Raw genomic sequence first — 18,387 nt, 5'->3', positions numbered from 1 at the left:
TTTTTTTATAAAGGAAACTTTTACAAACACAACATTTTAATGAACATTAATTATTTTCTTAAGTGCATACACAGTATTAAAGCATAGTTCAAAAATTGGCGAAAACAATATATGAGTGTATTAATATGATACAGGTTCATATTTTATCAATATGAATTTTCTTCCTCTACTGCAACATAAACCCTATACTTACTTTTTTACTCGTATTTAGTTCTCACCACATTCTTTGTCTTTCTTTTTCTCCCAACGTCCACCTATATCTCTATCTTCCTTTCCCTCCCCTTTTCCACTCTCAGCAGTACCACTACCAAGAAGACGACTCACCGCCTCTTGACCAAGGTTTCCCGCGGCTCACCAACGAGGTGCGCGCCCCTGAGCTTGTGCATGTGTCCGAGAAGAACCTGTCTGAGATCGAGAATGTGCACGGCTACGTGTCCCATGCCCACATCTCTCCCCTCAAGGTTAGCACCCAAACCTCTGTACCATCTTTCTGAGCAACCTATTTATACATGGCATCAAAAAACACCTTCCAACCTTCATCCCAGTTCAGCAGCACTGGCATTCTCTCTCACTTGCTTTCTTACTTCTCTTTCTTTTTAGCTTAAATCTGACCCCAGACTGTCCAGTGTTTTCCATAGCTCATTTTATATAACTCATACTACTGTTAGCGTATAAAAGAGAAGTACTAAACATCGTGTAGTGTTTTCACCAGGACTGCTGCTAATAAGGCAAACCAGGAAGAAAGACACAAAACTAGCATACATAAAATGTAATGTGTCTAAGAATCACAAAAAGTAAAGTGTACTGTATTGGAGAATGATTCACCACACAACAATATGTGAATTCTGCTCATGTTACTTCTGAATTATTCAAAGTGTTTCCTCCTTCTTTTTTACTTCCTCTTTACTTTCTTTAGTGTGCTCCTCTGATTCACAGATGCTCACGTTGGTGGCAATAATCTGGTTGACAGTTTAACGTTTTGATGTATCATCAGACAAAGAACTGTCTTCAGATCCATCCTTCTCCTTTCCTTTACCATTTGTTGCACACATGTCCCATTTTTTTCATTGCCTTGAGTCATATGGTCCTCATGTGTCTTGGCCTGGACACCAGCCTCAAACATCTCAGAGCTCTTTCTGCCCACCAAAGAGCACGCCTCCATGTAGAGTCCAAAGTTGAAGAAAAAAAAGACACTTCTGTTTTGTTAAAGAGGTGTAACAAAAACAGTTGATACATCCTGTCTTTCAATGCCACCATCTTAATTGACAAAGACAGTAATTTAACCTTGCACAACACAAGAGTTGCTGGCCTACCACCACCTTGACTGGTCTGTTTTTGTGTGCGTGTTATACTGTGTTACACATTACACCATTTAAAACAGCAAAATAACAAACTAACTAACAGGTCAAAGCATCGATAGACCAGCAACTTTTCTGCAAGGACTAATTACTTTTATGTCAATGGAGTCTGGTTGCTTTGGAGATAAAAATTCAGCAGCTGTTTATGGCAAAAATGTAGGATCTTGTGAATTTCTGTATTGATTCCTTTCATATTGTTGTCAGACATGTGTATGGCCAAAACAAGCACTTTTAGTGTACATACTTTGATCAGTTTTTTTTGTCCCCAAGATTATGTTTTAGCCATCTACTTGAGCAATCACAAACCTCTTGCACCTTTAAGTCATTAAGACCTCAAAATGTGTGACGTTGATTTGTGATTTAGGCTCACAGGTCACAGGCGGTGTCGGGTGCATGGTACAAGCTGCACTATGTTGATTCAGGTCAATAATACAGTCGTTGGGGTTGTGTTCTTTCTCTGGATTAAGCCAGCAGAGGGCAGTGTTATAAATGAAGTTAAGTTTTCCTGCAGTTCATTTCAGGCCGTTTTGAGATCCAAACCATTTGTTGTTACTGTGAATGAAGAATTAATTGATGTGGGTCTGACTTGATGAGGCATGTATGCAGCAAAATAAATCTTTATCATGAAAGTGTTCAAAGCGACCACTGATGTTGATAACAGTGACTTTTCTCATATAGAAACACAGTATACAGTAAATCTAACTACAAGTTTGTAAAGACATGATGTCAGTACCCTCGGCTGAGTCTTGTTTGCTTTATGGTCAAAAGGTTAGATTGTAATATATTAAAGATTTCCAGGACATCTTTAAAAACTGTTCCCTCGATCGAAGTGATTCTGTATTCAATCTGTTGGTTAGATTGGTTTGATTGAATGCATGGTGTTGACATTTATTCATTTAACTTTTCAGTTGGCTATGGCTATGCAGCAGACACTCAATATGATCAAATGTGACTAAACACAGAACTTGCCTTGTCACATAGTTAGGTCATTATGCTCCAGCCTCTATCTTTGAATATATGACCAGCTCTTACAATGATCACTGTGCCTCAGTGAGTGCTTAAGTTCTGTTTGGACCCTTCCTCCGTGTTGTCTCATGGAGCGATGTCTGTTAGTGATGTAATCCAGCAGACTAATAATGACCCATTGTCATACATTGTAAAATGGAGGTAATAAACCGGGGGATGCATGCCAAATGTCTCCCTGATGATCTTCATACTAACGCCTCAAAGTTAATGAGGTTATTGTTCATGTAAGGTGACACACAGCAGTGATGCGACTTGAACAATGTGACCCAACCTAACCCAACTAAGTTCTTCCTGTTGAACTCCAGTCTATTCGGAAAGGGGGTAATATTTTCAGGTCCCAGCAATGAGAACAAGCTATATTGGCTATAGCTGTTGATTATTAGCAAAGTAATGCTGTGACACCTTCTCACTGCCAGCTCTTCAGAATGGCATCCTGTGGCCCCTGCACTTCTAAATATGACAATCTAGGAACCTTTCCTGTGTCCTATTGCACGTGTAGGGCTGCCCAGTGAACTACGTAATAAAAGATAATATGCAATATCCGGTTATAAAATAGTTGGAGAGTAGGATGTTTTGAGTTTGTGGATGTTTTGAGTTTATTTAAGTACCAACGGTCTCAATGTTATGTAACGCTGACTTTGGATTTCACATGGGAATCAAACACTGGGCTCCTGTAAGAGAGGTCCCTGTTTATATGATCCGTTCATCAGCTCTGGCCACCACCTCAAGTGACTTTTTATACTGTCACCTGTCTTTAACAGCAAATATACCAGAGGGCAGCGCAATGCTAAAGGAGTACCTGCAGCGTCACATAGTGAGCCTTGGGCCACTGACAAAGCTTCTGTATTTGAAGAGTTGGGAGTGAGAGCGGGCTGAATATTCTTATTATGTTGCTAAGGTGTGTCAGTGTTGACTGTTGGCTTTCTTTGGACCAGAGTTGGTTAATGTTTATGAAAGCTTCAGACACAAATGTGTTCAGTTGTCCCTCAACTATTGCTGCTTCAGAGTCTCTCATTGGTGCAGTAGTGATCAGTGCTTTGCACATGGGCAGTTGTTCTGTGATGATAATATCTCACTCTTGGTAAGAGGCCCTTCCTCATTGCCAGAAATAATGCAGGAAGCCAGAGTGATCCATTCCCCCTCATCCACATCCAGTCCATCCCTAACCCCTGTGAACATGTTTCCCCTCTCCCTCCTTTAATATGTGACAGGGTAACCATTACTAATGCCTTTTTTCCCCCTTATGCATTAGGCTCCCTTCTCTCTCTCTCTCTCTCTCTCTCTGTCTTTACCCAAGTATAGTATACAGTATATACTAGCTAGTGATCTTGTCTTTCATTTCTTACCTGCAGCCTGCACTGGTTACCCGTTTTGATCTTGCATACCCGGGTGTGACCACAGCAAACTACATGGCAAGTTTTATTTCATTTCATTTTATTTTACCTCTGGGGAATCTCAATCTCCTGTATTTTCTGGGTATATTTTAAAATCCCTTTTCATTTGCTCTGGGTCCTTGAGCCCATCAAATTGATGTCTACTCAGTGCTGCATGCACTTTGTTTTGGTGTTGTCTTTAATCCATTGCCTGAAGAAGCAGTCTTTCCTTCCTGGGGGCCGCTGCCCTTTTCTGCTCAAAATAACCCCATATGTGTTTGTGACCCATATGCTTGCCAGCAAATCCCATGTGCTTGCAGTAGTGTTACTGTGATCTGTTGTTAATCTGTCTCTGTTAATAACCATGTGTTACATGTTGAAGAGTTTAACTACACTGTAATAATGAGGAACATAATCAAAGGGAAAGTTAATGCAAGGTTACAGCATGTGTTACAGTGGACTGCTTCCTGTGTTTCACCTCTGATGGTCGTTTGATCAAACATTATTTTTGGTCACTGACTCTCCAGTTTGGTCAATGACTGTCAGCGGCCCAACAAAGTAAGGTCCATCACATATTGTATTGGAAGTTCCAGAAGTACAGACTGTGTTTATTAAAGTGAGGAGAACAGATGTTTAGCAGGACCAAAAGCCACCCCTTGCTGTATTGTTCTGATTTCATAAAACAAGACAAATCTCTGAGCCAAATACTGAAGGTGCATTGCATGTTCATGTTTCACAAGTATGGCTCATTATTTCCAAACAAACACAAGGACTTTGGGGGGAATAAATTATCAGATTAAGTTGATTTTCTTCCTCATTTTAATTAAATTTTTGTCTTTTGTCTGTTTTAGCAGTTTTAAAGTTGAATTCTGATATTTTTAAAGGTTGGCCATATTTTAACATATGTTGGGGTTGAAATGACTGAGACAGCATTCTATTCAGAAACATATTTTTAGTCAGTAAGATAAAAAAAAAGGCCCAGGTTTACATAATACCCAGACCTCTTCTTTAACACATTACTGTCTCTGGTAAGTTAGGATGCAGGTTAGTCATGGATAACATAATTCAAAATATATACCATAAAATTGGTGTGTAAGACGCACTTTTAATACTGTTTTTTTTTTTTTAATCTAAAAAGTGGGCTGCGTCCTATATACCGGTGTGACCAATATACCAGTATAAAATGCAGAGAGAGGTATGTTATTGTATTACGGTATTTTACCCAGACTATGGCACTCTCCGGTTGTTAAGTGGTGACTCCACACCTCCGCATTAAACTGTTTCTGGGTCCAAGCCACTACAACATCTCCTATTTCCAACATGCCGCAGTGCTGTTTTCCTCGCTGTTTTAAGTGAGGAAAACTAACTTGATTGTTGCTAACGCTTCGTCATGGACAACCACTGTTTTGATCGCCATTGAAGCCGCAACCCTTACAACAATCAACGCTACCATAGGCTGCCAGCTACCGCTAGCTATCGCTAGCTACCACGCCAGTAGCTAGCATGATTGCCGGTAGCCTACAGGATTGCAAACATTGCAAACATGGAGAAAACAGATGGTAGGCTGTAATTTGTGTGTTTTTAAATAGAAATAAATTGAAATTGTATTGAAATAACTTGTATACATGTTTTTTTGAAATAAATAGCTATAGAAAACCTTTTTTCCTCAGAGATGGGTATCCCTGTTCCAAAACAGACTGTGTGTTATATTCCGGTGTGACCATTCTGGATTCTCCGGTAACTGAAAAATAAATCAAAAATAAATGTAAAAAACGTATTTTCAGACATTTTGTCCCAGCGATTCTCACAGCTGTACATGTGCATACAGTAGGTAACTATAATTGACTTCTAGGATATCATTTCCCAGTGGGTGGGTTCCTTTGTGGCGTATTTGTAGCAGGACCTGACAAGAGCATTATTACGAGTATAGGAAAGGCAGAGTCAGGAACAGGCCCAGGACCACAGATTCTGTGCTTAGCCTATTTGTTTGCCTCAGCCTTGGGACTTTGAATGAAAAATTGCTTTAATACAGCCGCTGTAATTGTAAAAGCAGCAGGGGGGCAAGAATTATGGTTCTTCTATGACCAGAGGAAGTGTAACCGCTCCCTCACTGGCCAAATTAAGCAGCACACATTGGAAAGTGTGACTCAGGAAGACATTATTGATTTGAACTGCTGCAATGTTAATCGATTGCTTCCCTCTTTCCATAGCAATATCTGCTTGTTAAAGCGCACACATTTTTTGGCAGCAATTACTTCTATGTCAGTCAGGGAGGGGGAGGTTTAAGAGTCATAAATGGCAGTTTAATGACACTAGTTTATGTGAGGCAAGGCAAGGGGGGACATCAACAGTGCACTTTTGTGTTACAAACTTTCGTGCCATGGGGCAAAGATAGCTTTTTCTTAATCAATCCCTGTGTCACTACTGTTACTTGGTGACAACAGTGCCACCAACAGCACAACAGCAACGATAGGGAATTCATTGAAAGTCACACACTGTACAGATGCACTTCATAATGTAACTTTATTTATAGATGATAAAGTCAAATGCTTTTGTTTGAGGAGAGAATCTTTTTGTTGCTGATTTTACTAGTCAAGCTTATTTTTATGCTTATGGCCACACCACCCTGAACACGCCCGACTTTGTCCGATCTCAGAAACTAAGCAGGGTCGGGCCTGCTTAGTACTTGGGAGACTGCCTGGCAATACCAGGTACTGTATGCTCAGGGGTGTTGTGCCCACCTTATTACATATTTGTTTTTTTATTGTCTCATAATAAAGTTTGCTGCCCTTTTAATGATCCAGATTAATTTATCTTGCTATTATATTAATGGGTAAATGCACTCTCTAGGAAGACAAAGAAAATGTAATTGTATTTTTCATAACTTACAGAGAGAGAGGGAGAAAAGGAAAGAGAGAGAGAGACAGACAAACAGACAGACAGTGGGATGAACACACAACAAAAAAAACAACAGATAAAGAAAATACAGCTATAAGATCATCCTTTATTGATCCCAGATGGGAAATTATGGTTACAATGTCAATAAAAATAGTAGAAATATGTTTAGCAATAACACCTATAATAATGATCATACAAGAATAACTCATCATAATAATAATATTACAAATGTGAGGCAGCAGGTCCAAAGCAGCAGGCAGTTCGCATCAGCTATGACCAGGAACTTGCAAGATGAGAGAGCACAAAAACTGCCGGGAAGATATAAAGTTAGTAACATGCATGAAAAGGACAAAAATGCATGCAGATGACAGATGCGCCTACACCTAGCTGCACCATTATGGCCAAAATGATAATCATGATAATTTTGATTAATACATTTTTTCATTGTACTTTCACATTTAAGTAAACAGAAAAAATCGCTCGAACTCGATCGCCCCCTGGGGGAGTGGCTGTTAGTTTAGGGAGTGCTTGATTTGATATGAGTTTTCTACAGGTGGATTTTGAATGTCAGTATCACTATCAGTCATGATTGTGGGAAGCCAGAATTAATCAGGATTAATATTTGATTAACTGTGCAGTTCCAGTGTCCACCTCCCGGACCCTGACTGGAAGATATTTCCACAGGAGGGGGGCATGATAATTGAAGGCTCTACCTCCCATACTGCTCTATAATACTTTAGGTACCACATGCAGGCCTGCATCCTGGCAGTGCAATGTTCTAGAGGGGTAATAGGGCTGTATGAGCTATGAGCTAAAATATGATGGTAACTGGCCATTAAGAGCTTTGTAGGTGAGAAGAAGGATTTTAAATTGTGTTCTTGAGTTTACAGGGAGCCAGTGTAGAGAGGGTTATACAGGAGAGATGTGATCTCTTTCCGTTTTCCTGGTCAGTACGTTGAGAGCAACACATTCCTTGTATGTTCACACACAAACCGATGCATTGGCTAAGATGTGCAAGATTTGAGAGAAGAAGCTTCACTCAAACAAACTCATCTAAAGGTTAGATGGAAATTTCCATTCATCATAGAAAAATCCATGAATATTCATTATGCAGTCGATAAAGCAGCACTTTCCAATCCTCTTAATTGGGTATGGGGAACTGTCTCGACTTTCATTCATCATTCATCAAGAGATTTTTTAAAACGTCTCTCTCTGCAGATAGACGTCTATCAAAGTGTCCATCTGCCTCACATTTGGACAGTTCTTGAAAATCTGCCCAGTCTTGGTGTCTCACTAGCTGTCATTGGCAGGAAAAAGCATTGAAACTTGAGTCTCAGAAGATGATGCTACTATTAAGATGTTTCAGGGGGTTCAGTGAAGTATAATGGTTCATAACAACATTGTAGGTAGACTTCCCAGTTGAGTTTTCTCTGGCACACCTGTCTACCATCTCTGCAATGGAAGTTGTCAAATGTTTTTTCAGGCTGCTGTCAATCAGCACCATTTCTCCGCGCATGCTCACACAGTCAAACTCAATTTCTTCAGTGGGCGCAGCATCAGCCGGTTTGTGTCCACAAAGGCTTAAAAACAACAAACATATATTAAATTTGCAATCGATCAATCACATTTTATTTGTATAGCGCCAAATCATAGCCTAAGGTATCTCAAGACACTTTACAAAAAGAGCAGGTCTAGACGGACTCTCTGTCATCTTATTCAAAGCGAGACCCAACATGAATCCACCATGAGTAGCACTTAGCAACATTCGGCACATTGGCAGAAAAACTTCCTTTTAACAGGCAGAAACCTCGAGCAGAACCAGACTCATGTTGAACAGCCATCTGCCTCGACTGATATGCTATATGCTTCTCAGCTAGCAGTTATTAGCCGTAGACTGTATAAATAATGAATGAGCTAGTTTAACTGTGTTTCCCACAGAGGAGATTCTGCTTGTGACGGTGACTGACTGCAGGTGTTTATTTATCAGACTAAAGAAGTAGCGGAATTGCTGCTCACTCGCTCACCCGATGAGATAGCGGCGAGTCGACACGTAACGGGAAACGTAAAGTAACCGATCTTCTCATCACTACGGTCCGCTGTCATCTCTCGGGAAAAGCCGACTCCAATTTACTGGCCGACGATTAAATAAATGTTTAATAAACACTGAACAGTCCAACAAGCCAGCTGTAGTGAGCACAGTATACCTGCTACTTAGTGCTAAAAATATATCAATACAATTACACGAGCATTTAACTCACTGAAAAGCTGGAGCTCAGATTTCTTGCACGGCCATGAAGTTCCATAAATCCCACAGAGAGAGATTATTTGTCCTCTTAAGGCTCCAACAACACAAACACCCTCCGTACAGTTATCTTGAACAATAAAAGTGGCTATTTATATCAAAACCATTTTTTGTACCAGGCTGTAAACATGTTTATTTTTGCTGTAAAAATTGACATTTTCCCACCTGCTGCAATGTTATTTCTTGTTTTCTGGAGCCTCAAGTGGACACTTGAGGAACTGCAGTTCTTTGCACTTCCGCATTAGCTTAATTAACACCGGAGTTGGCCGCTTGGTCAGGACATTGACACAAAATGCTTAAATGTTACAGGCCCAACCTTATAATCCTTCTTAAAACTGTGGACATACAAGTTCCACAGGAAATGGTTGAAATTAGTTATTTCTCTAAAGTGGTCAAACAGGTCCATGGTAGAGCCAATCATCACCGCGGTTGTAACCTACTTTGGTAGTCGTGGGACAACAACAGGTTGCAACATATGATTAAATGGCCAATAGGATCATTGGTGGTGTGCACCTTGGATGTAGATTTAGATTACCAAAGGTCGGGTCTAGCAGGTTGAACTTTATTTTTCAAACTATTCATGAGGGTTTCATGATGATTCAACTAATGATCAGTTTCCCATTTCATTAGTGGTGGCTAATGGTTGATTTAGTGACAGTTCTTACACATTCTACTCGTCCTGTTGTCACTTGATGTACTCATGTATCTTACCATATTTTTCCTTATCTGGCTTTAAGACAAATTTTGCCTTAGAAACAATAAAGCTGCAGTTTAAGTTGAAGAAGTCTTTGGTAGGTGTGTCTGGTGATGGTTAACACAGTTGATGTGGTATCTAGCCCTTGTAATTGGACATGTGTGGTCCATGACCCTCTGTGGATTTTCAAAATTTAGTTTGTCATCTGCTGTGGGTGAGAAAAATAAAGGGAGTAAAGAGACACAAGGAGTCAAAAGGTTATGCAAAGTGTGAAAGACCTCTCCTACTGATGGCCTGTTCACAAGGAGATCAAACCTAAGTTGAGCACAATGATAAAGACCTAAGGACCTAAAGACCCATCTCATTATCTATCTGACAGAGTTGCTGTTTGCTGTCTACACTCAGACACAATCTGGGATTTTCTCTTCGTGGGTTTCTGTAAAAAGGTCAATTTTGTTCACTTCATTTTCACTTAAGAGGTTTTTTTTCTTTTTTCTTATGAAAAAATGTCTATGAACATGAATAAAGGTGGTGAAAACACTTGAAGAATAAAAAGTAAGACATATTGAACAGTTCATGTAATATTGTCGTGAAAGCACATATGAGGGGGCAGCTCTTAAAAAGAGGACAGGGAAATGGAAAACCATTAAACAGAAACAGCCATGAGTACTTCAGAGTGCTGTCGTGGCCTCTCAGATCATGACATGGAACCTGACTGTAGCTGAAGGCTGGGACATGCTGGATGTGCATCTGACTGTTTTTATTCTCTCACAATTTCAAAGATGTTTTTATGAGCTGCAGTACTTCTGAGGTAAAGCATCAAAATAATAAACAGTGACCTTGATGAATAATTTATGACTTAGATATATGCATATTCCTAATTTATATTGGGAAGAGAACAATGCTCATGTACCTATCTCTTCCTGTCATTCCCACAAGACGACACTACAATCTCGGCACGTATCTCTTCATGCCTTGCCGATATCTCTAAATGGAGGAAAGAACGCCACCTACAGCTCAACCTATCCAAGACTGAGATACTTGTCATCCCTGCCAGTCCCTCTATGCAACCACAGATCAATATCCAGCTTGGACAAACTGAACTCATACCCACTAAGTATGCCCGGAACCTGGGTGTCACAATTGATGACCAGCTAACCTTTAAGGTTAATGTGGCCTCGATTGCTCAGTCATGTCAATTTGCCCTGTACGACATCAGGAAGATCAGACCCTACCTATCAAAGCATGCAACACAACTGCTGGTACAGGCTCTAATGATAACAAGTCCCTACTGGCAGGCCTTCCTGCATGCACATTCAAACCTCTGCAGATGATCCAGAACACAGCAGTGCGACTGGTCTTCAATGAACCCAAAACGGCACATGTCACTCCACTGCTCAGATCCCTCCACTGGCTCCCAGCTGCCCCTTACATTAAATTCAAAACCCTGTTGCTCACTTTCAAAACAGCAACAAAAACGGCTCCTGCCTACCTGAACGCCCTCATCCAGGTCTACACTCCGTCCCGCCCACTTCGCTCTGCCAATGAAAGGCTCCTGGTACTCCCATCACAACAGGGCCCTAAGTTGCTAACTAGACACTTCTCCTCAGTAGTCCTCAGGTGGTGGAACGAGCTACCAAACTCCATTCGGTCCGCAGAGTCCCTTTCCACCTTTAAGAAGAAGCTGAAGACCCAGCTCTTTATGAACACCTCAGACCTTAATGATATTGTTGCTATCGATTGATGATGATGACATCGAGGATGTAGTTTATGCTGACTAGGATTTTCATGATGATGATGATGATGATGATGATGACTATACTGATCTTGTTGATGTTGCTGATGATTATTATTTAAAAAACAAAAAACAAAAGAACGCCCTATACACTGCATGTTGGCACCAGTGTCCGATCGCACTTGAAGCTGTTTGTTGGCTCTTACTGACTTCGTTCTCTTCTGTCTTGATCGTTGCTTGTGTTGTATTAACTCTCAGATGTACGTCGCTTTGGACAAAAGCGTCTGCTAAATGAAATTTTAACATTGTCTTTGTAACAGTCAGGTAACAGCAGCTTGAACTGTCAATGTTGTAGGAATGCGTTTTTTCAATTACCTTGAGGCAGCTCATATGACTGGAGGAGAACAAATCGGAGAAAAGAAACAAACAAAAGCAGTCTGATCGCTCTTAGATAGTCTTAAATAGGAAACTGAGTCCCTATTTACTCTCTGCCTCTGTAATGAATTATGTTGAGAGAATACATTTTACTACTGTTGGCTACTGTCAATACTAATAAGTGAAAGCCAAATAGATAAAGACAAATGCCTTTCTAAACATCTAAACATCTACAGGTTTATGTACAGTAGTCAGACCCCAAAGATGATATATTTTTAAGTCATTTTTAAGAATGTCTGATGTTACTCACCCAATCGCTTTTTTCTGCTACAACCTCCAGTGGCACTAACATTAATCCAGGTACAGACCTCCAGGAACTTTATTGTAGCAGTGGTGATGGCAGCATATGAATACATTGTGTTGTAAAAAAATATGTTAACAGTGATTGGTGCAAAGGCATGACATGTAAACAGATCAATTGGTGGAGTGGTGACTATTACTCTCTGGTACAGCTGAGGATATGCAGATAAAAGAAGTGACTATTCAGAAGCTCATGATCATCTGCCCCATTATTACCCCCTTTTAAACCTTTGACCCCAATTCATTATCAAACAATCTCTGTGGACATGACCAAACATAACAACATCAGTAAGGTCATAAACACTAAAGATGCAGGTTAGTATTCATAGTGTGCAAGTAGCCATGCAGATCTACCATCTATATCTACACTACCAGTCAAAAGTTTGGACACATTTTCCCATTCACTTGTATGAGAAAATGTGTCCAAACTTTTGACTGATAGTGTATATCTATGAAATGAATTTCCCTTTGGGGATCAATAAAGTTATTGTTATTGTTATTGTTATTGTTATTGTTATTGTTATTGTTATTGCTATTGTTATTGCTATTGCTATTGCTGTATCTGTCAAGTCAAGGTCAGAGTTTGACCTTGACTTGCTGGATGAACCTGGTTCAATATGTCAATCAGGGCAGCACTCAAAGTTGAACTGTGTGTGTGTGTGTGTGTGTGTGTGTGTGTGTGTGTGTGTGTGTGTGTGTGTGTGTGTGCGCGTGTGCATGTGTATGTGGTGAAGTATGCTCTATGTCTTTGCAGTGAGCATGGCTGGAAAGCAAATACCTACCCATGTGTTTGAGCTGGCTGCTGTTTGGCTGTTTGGATTGAAATGCTTGATAAATGTGTGTTTGGATGATATGAACCGTACAGGGGTTGTCTGATGGCAGATTTGAATGTGAGATCTGAAGCAGGACAACCTGTTGCACAGCTCTGCTGCCTGTTTCAGGACATGACGTGGTTAAATTCCATTGATTTAGATTTTCAGTGTATTGAGTCTCCAGGACCCACAGGTGATCAGCTGAGTGGGATCGTTTTTACTTTTAACAATTTGTATTGTGGTGTAGTTTAACTCTTGTTTGTTGTGGGCTTATGTTTTTCTAACTATGGTCATATCTATAATGATAATGTTTTTTTTTTAATAAAAAAAAAAACCCTATTCCATTGATAAAAATAATCAAGCTTTTATAAAGGTAAAAGTTCTACACTTTAAGAACTTTGCTTATGATGTTTCTTTCTGTGATTTTTCTCTCTCTCATTAAAAGTTTGAACAAAGCAGGATCTTGTCTTGCACGACATACATGTGCCTACTTCTGAAAATGTAACATTGTGAAATCCATTGTGAGGAAAAGCTGCACAGCATGCACAGGTTGATTTGGTGCATTTTCAACTTTGCTTGTTAGCGAGCTATAGATTGAAGAGAAAAAAAAAGGAAATACACTGTGGTGTTATAAGGCGTCCTTAACACCAGCAACTCTTAAGGTGAAATGTTTCCTTGCATGTATCTCATTGCATAACCTGTAGTCATATATTGATCAGCTCAGAAGGGAGGGTCGTTCTGATGCCATTCAGAAGCACTACACTTTGGAGACAGCAGGAAAATGGTGACTGGTCAGTGAATTAGTCCCGTTGGACAGTGGGGTTTCTTTTTTAAAATCTTTTTTTGTTTTATGTGTCACAGATGCTAAAACTGACTTTTTTAAACTTGGTTTTCTCTTCCAATTCTTAAGGAAACTATTTCAATGAAAGTATCTGGTATGATGCTGCTCAGCGGCATGACATATTTCGGCCGCCAAGGCATTAAGGTGACAATTAATAACTAATTATTTCAAAAGCATAATAATAAACGAAGATAAAAGAAGATGCGGTAGTCAGTATATTCCCAAGTAAAGGCATGTATGTGTATTTGCATAGTTAATAGAGGTAAGTGGAGATGGAGACTCGACGCCATGCTGTCTAAAAGGTTAAGGATGTTTGGGGATTTGGCACTGTGTTTATTTGTGAGGCTTATATAGCCCTACGCTACGACGCAGCACTTCAACAAACATTACAGTAATATGCATTCATATTCTAACTCATACATTTCCAGAGCTTAGAGCAGAAGAGTAGTAGCAAAAAATACTAATGCTTTATGATCTGACGTCAGCAGCATCAACTCACAAGCAACACAGGAAGTGACATCATTGCTATTACTGTGAAAACATGCATATTGGAAAATAATTGTCTTTTCCATAGAAAGTATATAAATGCATATTCTTCCTTGTAACATTTACTGCATGTTCTGTCTTAATGTAGGATAGGCTACACACTTTCAATAACAATTTGTATTATCAATAGCAACAGTTGCAGCTGCACTTTAGCAGTATTATTTTCCTCTATGTTGTTGCTTTTAATGCAAACATATGAAAATATATCTTAAATCCAGATAATATATACAAATATCATATCTTAATTGTCACTTGTTCACCAACCTAAGCAGGCACAATGCGCTATGGTCCCTGTAAATATCAACATCTTGCACATGTTTCCGTAGAATGAGAGAATGCAAATGCATGCAGCTGACCTCCCTTACAAGGCCAAGGATGGCTTGATGAGATCGACTTCATCCCCGCTGAGTTTTCCTCCCCAAGCATACAGACGGTTCTTTGAAACACAAAGTAATTTATACACATCAGGCACAAAGTTGTGTTTCCTACTGCACACCGATACAACATGAGTGCGACCCTGGGGACACCAGGACCCTTCGCTCCAGATGGCCAAGGCCCCCTCCAGCCTCGTCTGACAGCATATCACAGTCATCCACAGTTAGTGAGGATCCAGCATCCCCGGACTAACTATTAACTGTCGTTTGCAAAATAATGAAAAGACTACAGTGTTTTTCATTGTGGAAAAAAGGATCAAATCGTCTGTTTAAACTAAGGTCTGAGACCCATCATAAATAATCAATGAAGCACAGATAATGTAATCACTAATGCTGCCTTGAAAAATAAATGTCAAATTTAACAACTTTCTGCAGCGGCTCTAAAGGAATCAGCACCTTTTACATCTTAATCATTAACACAACATCCTGATTGAAACTACACCCTTAAAGAGCTAACAAATATCATTCATCAGAAGATCTTTTGCATTGTTAATTTTTTTATTTTCTTTGCCTGAATGCCATGTTTAGGATACATTTTTGATCTCAGCCAATAGTCAAGGATAAACTTTGAGTTACTAAATGTTTCTACTTTCTCACAGCACCCACCACCTAAATGTATCACACACACACACACACACACACACACACACACACACGTGAGAATGACATTATGATTTAATTAAGCCTTGTTTTAGTAATATCTTTGTCCTTACAGCTCTGTAATTAGCATTATTTAAGAGGAAGAACTATCACCTCCACCACTTTTTTTGTGAATCCAATGCTGTCTATAAATGTTGTGTTTCATTCACTCTAAAAAAAGGCGTGTGAACATACTCCTGGTAGTGATTACATTGTCACCACAATGTTATTAGTGAAGCAGTTTAGTAATAAACACTTGTTGGATATAGGGTCGCTTGTTGCAGGAAAAAAGAAGCTTAGATGAGCTCAGAGCTGCTAACACTCAACCTTATGGTCTACACTCCAGCAACACAATTTATCTTGCTGTTTTAATTTAATACAATATCAAGACCAAGCAGAATAAGTGAATATTAGAATAAATTGGACTGTGAGATTTAGACAGAGAACTGATTGATATACCGAAGATGTCTATTCTATAAAATGTTATGCATCACATCCATCTGCTGTAGTTGCAGAAAGAGAACTCTGTCGTAAGACAAACTGGGACAAGATGAGTCAGGCTGGGAGACAAACAAAAGCATGTCCTCCGCCCCATCCTGTAGTTTATCATTGTTCAGCTGTGTGGTGTCATCTTTCCTGGCAATTAGCCTTTGGCATTCCTTCTCTTTAGTGATGGGGGGGCAGCATTGTTATTATAGGAGGTTGGTCCGTTACAAGTCAACAGCACACATGCTCAGAATGCACAGACCTGCTTCTGGTCCGCGTCCACATTCTGTTGCAGAATTATTTGAATGCAAGTCACCCAATTACTTAAAGAGGTTTGAATTATAGCCCTGAAGAGTGATGAATCCAGAACGTCTCGGTTCAGATAGAACAAAGAGAGAGAGGGAGGTAATGTATGGGACAGCAGTGTTAATATGCCTGTATGAGGTGTGATGTCAGCGCCTGGCATATTAACTAAAACACATCTTTAACTGTATTGCACTGCTATAAGACAGGGTAACTTCACTGGCCAAGTTGCTGGACTCCAGACTCTGTTGCTACAGAGTCTATGTGCTATATGCATATATATGAGTCTATATGCTGTTGAATTATACATTGAGGGCGCCGGTTCTTCTGATGCTGGTGGAGGTAATTGATAGTGAATGCAAGACAAAAAGGCTATTTTGAGACAATTTAGGAATACAAATAGATTGAGTTGTTGTAGACTTGCTGGCCACAAGTAGTGATTTTCTTTTTTGCTGTTTATTGGTTAGGAGGATAAGTGGCCTCTTGCGTAGGTATAGTGAGAGCAGAGCATCACTCACTCCCTTCCACCCCCACCTTTGGAAACTGGGAGCTGCCGACAACCTCTTAGCAGGTTTCAATTGGTGCTTAAGATGCTGTTTCCACGTGGAATGCAGTTGCCCCTCCTCCCTTTCTTTCCCCTAACCTATCTCTCCCTCTGTCTCTCTCTCTCCCTCCCTCCCCTTGCTTTTGTGGCTGACAAAGACCTGACTTTGCTCTGCAGACGCTCTCCCCCCTCAGCATCATCCTGTATTTTCTCCTTCCCTTTCTTTTCTGCTCTCGTCTGCGCGTTACAGTGCACTGATAAGGTGCACTCAGTCCAGATGGGCTGCACATAGAGCCATTTGGGGGGTGACCACAGACCAGAGGACATTATTATTTCACCTGTCGCTATGTTTGCCTCTATTTGGTATGCCAAGAAGCTAGGGAGACGACTTGTGCAGAACAGCCGCAAAGCTAAGATGCTGAAAGACAAGGTAAGTTTACCATTGTGTCTTACTGATTGACTTTGGGTTCAGAATCAGCTTTGTTTTCCAAGTATGTGTCCACCTAGAGGAAATGCTACTATGGTTTTTATTTGATGGAGAATACAATCTCCTCTCACATCTTTATGAAAACTGCTTTAAAAACTGACATGTTCTTTTGATTGAGTCTTTTTGACAATAAATGTTACTTTTTTGTCAAGATGTACAATATAGGCTATACTGCAGCAGGGAGTACTACTTGAACTGACCTGTTGATTAATAGTGTTGTTGATGTCTGTGTTAGTGATTTGACTTTGCTTCATTAAGTCCTCTTTGGGCGAAGGATCAACAAGGGACCCAGACCCTGCTACTTAGTAAGCCAAATCTTGTATTTGGACCCTGCTTACATACAGAGGAACTCTGATTATTACTTATCTAAATTTAAGCAACAGGACTTTTACCATCCCCAGTCATTCTGTCTCTGAGTGCTGGTTTTCTTATCTTTTAAGTCATCTGCCATGGGCAGACGCTGCTCTGCTTAGCAAATTCTCCCCCTGGAGTCATCTGATGGATGTACCTGGCTGACAATTTACTACACTGACAGGGCAGCTTTTATCTGTTGCCTATGGATACTCTTTTTTCCCCACAATGACGTGGTTTACACTCCTCTTGAAAAGAGTAAGATGCATATTGCCTGGTGGCTACAAATACTCATGTGTCTGAAAATAGGAATATAAAACTAATACTTACTCAGACTTCTGCCTTTAAAGGGCAGGGCCTAAGGCTGACAATGATGGTCAGCCCATTCTTCAAATGGACTGAATATATTTTGCTGACTGCCCTGACATTCCATTTAGCACCAACATCACGTCAAAAATATCTCATCACAAGTAAAAATCTTCTGGAACATCATGGAATTTGATATCCATTGGAAATAATCTTAATGCATTTGGTGACCCATAAATCATCCCTTATGTGCATTGTCAGGCCAAAAAGTTCACCTTTGTACAACCACATCCATATATATCTGACTTTACTGAGCTCATTCGGTGCTCCCCAGAGGATAAAGCTTTTTGTATTTTCAACCACTCCCCATTATCTCTTCCAGCACAACCAACTTTGTATGAAAGCAATCCCATAATCCAATTGCCATGAAATTGCCTGTGCACATTTACACTCCAGAGTGGATGAAACCTTTCCACAAGTGCACCCTCAGGAGAAACTTTAAAACTTTTTGTATCTT

The 18,387-nt window shown here is 40.0% G+C and overlaps 1 protein-coding gene across 14 annotated transcripts in view; it reads left to right on the top strand.

Moving 5' to 3' along the window:
• dlg2 (discs, large homolog 2 (Drosophila)) overlaps positions 1-18,387 on the top strand; it is a 163,351-nt gene that overhangs the window by 71,862 nt on the left and 73,102 nt on the right. For 9 of the 14 annotated variants that reach the window (XM_069675175.1, XM_069675166.1, XM_069675159.1 and 6 more), the window contains 2 exons: positions 297-461; positions 3,737-3,796. In XM_069675175.1, coding sequence (XP_069531276.1) covers positions 297-461; positions 3,737-3,796 — 225 coding nt within the window. The remainder of the gene's footprint in view (positions 1-296; positions 462-3,736; positions 3,797-18,387) is intronic. The other 5 variants (XM_069675184.1, XM_069675218.1, XM_069675209.1 and 2 more) reach the window with 2 other exon arrangements.

The sequence above is a fragment of the Semicossyphus pulcher genome, unplaced genomic scaffold (genome assembly GCF_022749685.1).
Source record: "Semicossyphus pulcher isolate SPU_LCO1_2020_fin unplaced genomic scaffold, fSemPul1.0.p SCAF_10, whole genome shotgun sequence".
Lineage (NCBI taxonomy): Eukaryota > Metazoa > Chordata > Actinopteri > Labriformes > Labridae > Semicossyphus > Semicossyphus pulcher.
This window is presented reverse-complemented; position numbering and strand designations above follow the sequence as displayed.